The sequence below is a fragment of the Fragaria vesca genome, linkage group LG2, assembly GCF_000184155.1.
Source record: "Fragaria vesca subsp. vesca linkage group LG2, FraVesHawaii_1.0, whole genome shotgun sequence".
Taxonomy (NCBI): Eukaryota; Viridiplantae; Streptophyta; class Magnoliopsida; order Rosales; family Rosaceae; genus Fragaria; species Fragaria vesca.
In genome coordinates, this window is record NC_020492.1 from 14,046,180 (window position 1) to 14,051,406 (window position 5,227).

At 38.1% G+C, this 5,227-nt stretch overlaps 1 protein-coding gene across 1 annotated transcript; it reads left to right on the forward strand.

Annotated features, from left to right (window-relative positions):
• Positions 1–457: 457 nt before the first annotated feature.
• On the forward strand, positions 458–3,336 carry LOC101311248 (citrate-binding protein-like). Its single transcript, XM_004292471.1, has 5 exons — positions 458–526; positions 691–789; positions 1,920–1,951; positions 2,551–2,779; positions 2,950–3,336. The coding sequence occupies exons 1-5, from the start codon at positions 458–460 to the stop codon at positions 3,334–3,336; spliced, it is 816 nt and encodes a 271-aa protein (XP_004292519.1).
• The last annotated feature ends 1,891 nt before the right edge of the window (positions 3,337–5,227 follow it).

Genomic DNA, 5,227 nt, shown 5'->3' on the forward strand with positions numbered 1-5,227 from the left:
TNTTTTTTTTTTTTTCTCTGATAGTGTCCAGAGAGTTACTAAATTGTGTCTCAATGAATATTACAAAGAGAAAATTACATACAAGGAACTTACCAAATTTAAAAACACAAAAAACTCACATTCAATATTTCTTATACAGATTAGGACATCAACCCAAGCCCAACAATAATAACAGCAGGCCTAACCCGAGTTGTAAATTAAAATGACTAAAATGCCCAACTCTAAATCAAAAATTACAAACCTCATCCTTTATCTTCTTCTCTCTCCACATTGCCACATATCTCTTCCTTTCTTTCTGTATTTATTTTTTCAGAAGCTCTCTCTCTGTTACGCTCTCTCTAATACCAATAGCGGCGGAAGACACTCGACGACGACGCCCATATATGACGGACGACGCCTGGCTCCTCAACGTTGACTGTGGATCTACCTTGATGATGACGGTGGATCTACCTTGATGATGACGACGGCTCCGCCTCAACGACAACAACTCTGCCTCGACTACGATGGCTCCCCCGATCCTCTCACTGTACATATTCCTCAGTCCTCCACCGTAGTCAAAATCCAATCTGCTACTAAAGCCACCTGATCCGAGGCCAACGACATGAGCAGTTGACACAATCGAGAAGGAAGTTGAGTTGATTCTTGTTCAAAGCATTTCAATTCAATTGTCACTGAATTTTTGGGGTTTAGGATTGGGTATATGATTGGGTTGAGCGTTTGAGTAGCAATGGGAGGTTGAGGTCAGACAGAGACAATGAATTGAAAATGGAGCTATATGATTGGGTTGAGGTAATGCATTGAAAATGGAGGAGACTGGTTGAGGCAGTAGCAGTAGGTTGAGTAGCAGAAGCAGGCAGTATCAGAGTGGGATGTGTAGCAAACGTAGGCAGTAGCAGGCAAATTGGTAATAGAAGTCGTCAGTAGCAGACAGATTGGTAGTATGAGTCGGCAGTAGCAGATGCATTGGTAGTAGAAGTCGACAGTAGCAGTCGACATTACCTTGATCGACAGTAGCAGATTATTCAGCTTGTTTGTAAATTGTTACTCCCTTTATAGTCTAGTTTTTTACTCCATAGTAGCAGCTTTTTAATCGACAGTAGCAGCGCTCTGGCCGGCAGGAGCACCTTTCTATTAGGCAGTAGCAGCGCACGAGACTGAACCCGTGTCTATAAATTCTGACCGATTTATTTTTTTGTTACAATTGACTTTTTTAAGTTTGAAGGTTACAATTGTAAATGTGTTATTGCCACATGACAACAATATAACAACTTGTCCTTATTTGTTAATTTTTGTCTTTAAATGTGTAAGATATTATGTAATGGATGTATTTGTAAACTGAAATTTAGTTAGTAACTAATATGTAGTTTACTATATTACAAAAGCACTATGCAGAAGGGGACAACTTGAAATTTGGAGACTGGTGGTTTATTTGGAGATGGTGCTGCAAAATGTTATTTGGAGATCAACTTGTGAATAGCGGTAATTAAGCAGATAAGTCTGCCTTAAGTAAACTTCCAAGAACCGATCGAGTCTTGGACATCTTCCTCCAAGTACTCTTAACACTATAGTTTTTCTTTCATATCCCTGAAATCAAGGATCCTAAATTCATATTCCAAGAGTGACATAAAAAAATAGACACCCACCATGCTCATCAGAATGCTTATATTCACATTGTCATCTTCTAGTAGTTATCCCCCTGCATAATTAACTTGAATTGAACATCTCAACTGGCACACCCCTCACGGGTTTACAGTCTTTGATAATTCTTAAGTTAACTTTAGAACAAGGACCTTAATCTAATTATTAAGTTAACATTCATTATTATGAGAGCCAACTGCCATGCACCTTGCAATTGATTCCAGTTAACTACTGATGACTTGATGCTTAATAGGCTTTCATTTAATTGATATCTATATTAGACGGATGCTGATATCAGTGATATACTTGAATAGTGATCGATAACTGAACTTGTAGAAACAATTCTAACTTTGCTGATTAACAATAACCAGAAATGGTTCAAATGAAGAAATAAAAGTGTTGCTGTTGTGCTATGATCTTCATTACCTTAACTAATAAACCTACTTGCAAATTTCTTGAACACAAGAAAATGAATATACCATCTAGAGGTTAGTCGAGTGGCGTTTTACGTTGTTGGTTATGGTCCCAAGTTTGAATCCCCATCTCTAAATCAGACAAATAAAATACAGCCGGCCGGATTTATGTGCCATTATAAATCTTTTCTTATTTAAGTAAGTTAACCCCAACTGCTTTTGGATTATATCAAGTAGCTTTTAGCATACAAGAGAGTCAGCTAGCTTGATACCAATTAGGTGGAGAGGTTCATGTCTAAATGCATAAATTTAACATTCATATAGACAACTATGAGTTAACCTATATTCAAACCAAAAATAGATTAAATCTAAATCCTATTGACTATTGTAACCAATAATTCTCCTATATATTGCATCACACAAGCTAGCCTTCTTTCATTTCAGTTTACAAAATGAGAGGTTCTTACTGCTATCTGCTTCTCCTTTTTCTTTTACCCAGCTCACTGAAATATTTCAGTCAGTTATGTGGTGCTAATCCTGATCCTACCAATGGCTTCATCTCCATCCCATTATCAGAGTACAACTTCGAATTGCAGAAACCCTACGACATACCACTTGAGCAACGGTACAGTTATGTCGATGGTGTAAGGCATTTGTGGGTCTATGCTGATGACAAGCCACATGACCCGAATAGTCTTACTCAGCCACGCACTGAAGTTCGCATTCGGGTACTACACTGGATCAACTCCCAAACTAACAGAGTTTGTTAACCCTCTTCTGAAAAAGGCATCTTCTATATATTCACATCTTCATTCAGCACAGACAAAACAAATATTTCAGTATCTAGCTAGTACATTGATGAACACTGAAACAAAGAAAGGATATGTTGTTTGTGTAGGGACTCGACTATTCATCTGGAGTTTGGCAATTTGAAGGGTATGGCTTTGTGCCAAATGGAACCTCTGGTGCAACCGTAGCACAGATCCATGGAGCAGCTCACGGCGCAACCACTATCATACTAAGAATCTACAATGGCGATATGAGGTATTACAGTGGAGATCTGGTGGCTACTGATCTTTATGATAGATGGTTCAGACTTAACATTGTCCATGACGTCGATGGAGGGACTGTGACTGTTTATATTGATGGACTCCAGAAGTTTCAAGTGAAGGATAAAGGGCCGGGCGACTTGTACTTCAAATGTGGAGTTTATGCTGCTCCCGCTAATATAAGCTACTACATGGAATCACGTTGGAAAGGCATCAAAATATATAAAAAGTGTTAATGAAATGATGGAACTACTTCATATAAATTAGCTAAGCTTGTGTTTTCTGTGATCATATTGCGTGTTAGTGTGGCCAATATAATAAGACTGTTCATGTTTAAAGAGAGTGCTAATCTGCAAATGTAGTTGATCCGCGAGTAATTTTCAACTCAGAATTGTTATGTGCTACTTCATTATTTTAATTTCGACCTGAGTGCCAGTTTGAAAATGAAGTTGATTCCTACAAATACTCATTGGAATAAGAAATTGATGATCAATTATCCGGCGTTATGGTCATTAAGTGAACATTATATTCGGTTTGTTTAACAACAATTGGATGAGTCGATGGCTACGGCCTAGATGATATTATGATTAATTCTCATCGATAGAGAATTAGAGATCTTACACGACTCGATCCGGCAATTTCTAGCTAGGTTTTGAAGACAAGCACATTGAGGTTGTGTTTTTGTTCAAATTAACTGGCATAAGCTTCCTTCAGCATACATCAACTACGAATATGACAAACCAAATTCGTCAACACATTAAACTACATTTCTTTTTGTAGCGATATGCATGGACATTAACAAATATTGTGTCTAATTACTTTAGTGTGTTAAAAATCGATCGGTTGACTATCACGGGTCTGATTATGATCAGTTGCTCATAATCAGAAAAGAACATGTCATATAATCCAAAATGCAAATTAGGATTCAGTTAGTTTGGAGCAAAGAGTATATTGTACGTGTAAATCAATAATCCAAAATGCAAAGATTCGGTTTGAAGCATTTCTGTTTGGGATGAAGCGGCTGGAACTTCTGAAGAGGAAACTAGTCGATCAGGAGGGGCGTGAATGGTTCGTACCACGCACTCCTTGAGCCTTGAGGAGCTTTTCTCTCCCATGACAATGCATGCCTCATATTCCTCGCAGTCCATTTCATTAGTATATAAGAAAGACATGTCAAGATGATAGATTTATCTGGCTCTGTGACAAGAAGGCTGTATATGTTTATAGTCATATTGACACGACCCACCCCGAATTTCACCCTGAAACCCGGAGTAAGTCGTGCGGAGACCACCTCCAAGGAAAATTTACCGAAAAATCGGCATAACCTCCCTTGAAAATGGACAACCATTCCTAATAATACCTGCATGCACTTCAAAAGAATCCATTTATAATCCTCTACTCCTGGAGCCTTCGTGCTCCCCAAATCACAACATCACCCAAAAATTTACTAATCTAAACAAATCTCACATCCAACCATTTATAGGTTCAGAGCAACTCTAACAGGAAGAAATGAAACAAAATAAATTAACAAGCGGAAGCTATAGGATGACTATGCCTCATCTCCATGTACGCCCGACCTCGACTAAGTTAACCTGCAAGCTGGGCATTTTCAAAACGAAAGGCCCAGGAGAAAACACTTAACAACGTTAGAGTGAGTGGACAAAAATAAATTAATAAAAATATTTATGCTTCCCCATTTTAAATTTCCAAAGAAAATATACTGCATGCGGCAGCTCAAAAGCGCTCAACACAAAAACTGGAAATTTCATGACTAGCTCCGGCTAGTCTCCATAACTCAAAGAAATACAGCCTCTCAGGCTAAACTATATATAAACATATATAAGTGTATGTATTTACACTCGTCAGACTCCTTGTATGAATTCTAAGAACAAATTAGAAAAATAGAAATTCATACAAGGCTACTACGCTTGCGTCTAACGCTCACGTCACACCATAATGGAATTGTACCTCAGTATGGCGGAAAAAGCACGTGTATATACGTGTGGACTCCCTATATGAAAACCTAAATAAACCAAATAAGAAAATAGTTTTCATATAGGGCTACTACGCTTGTGTCTAACACTCACGTCACACCATAATGGTATTTTACCTCATTATGGCGGATCA

Bases quoted from the DNA above. Each gene is read 5' to 3' on its own strand.
- LOC101311248 (XM_004292471.1), top strand. From the start codon at position 458: ATGACGACGGCTCCGCCTCAACGACAACAACTCTGCCTCGACTACGAT. The intron at 790-1,919 runs GTAATGCATTGA...TATCTATATTAG, and splicing joins AGCTATATGATTGGGTTGAG to ACGGATGCTGATATCAGTGA. The intron at 2,780-2,949 runs GTACTACACTGG...TTGTTTGTGTAG, and splicing joins GCACTGAAGTTCGCATTCGG to GGACTCGACTATTCATCTGG.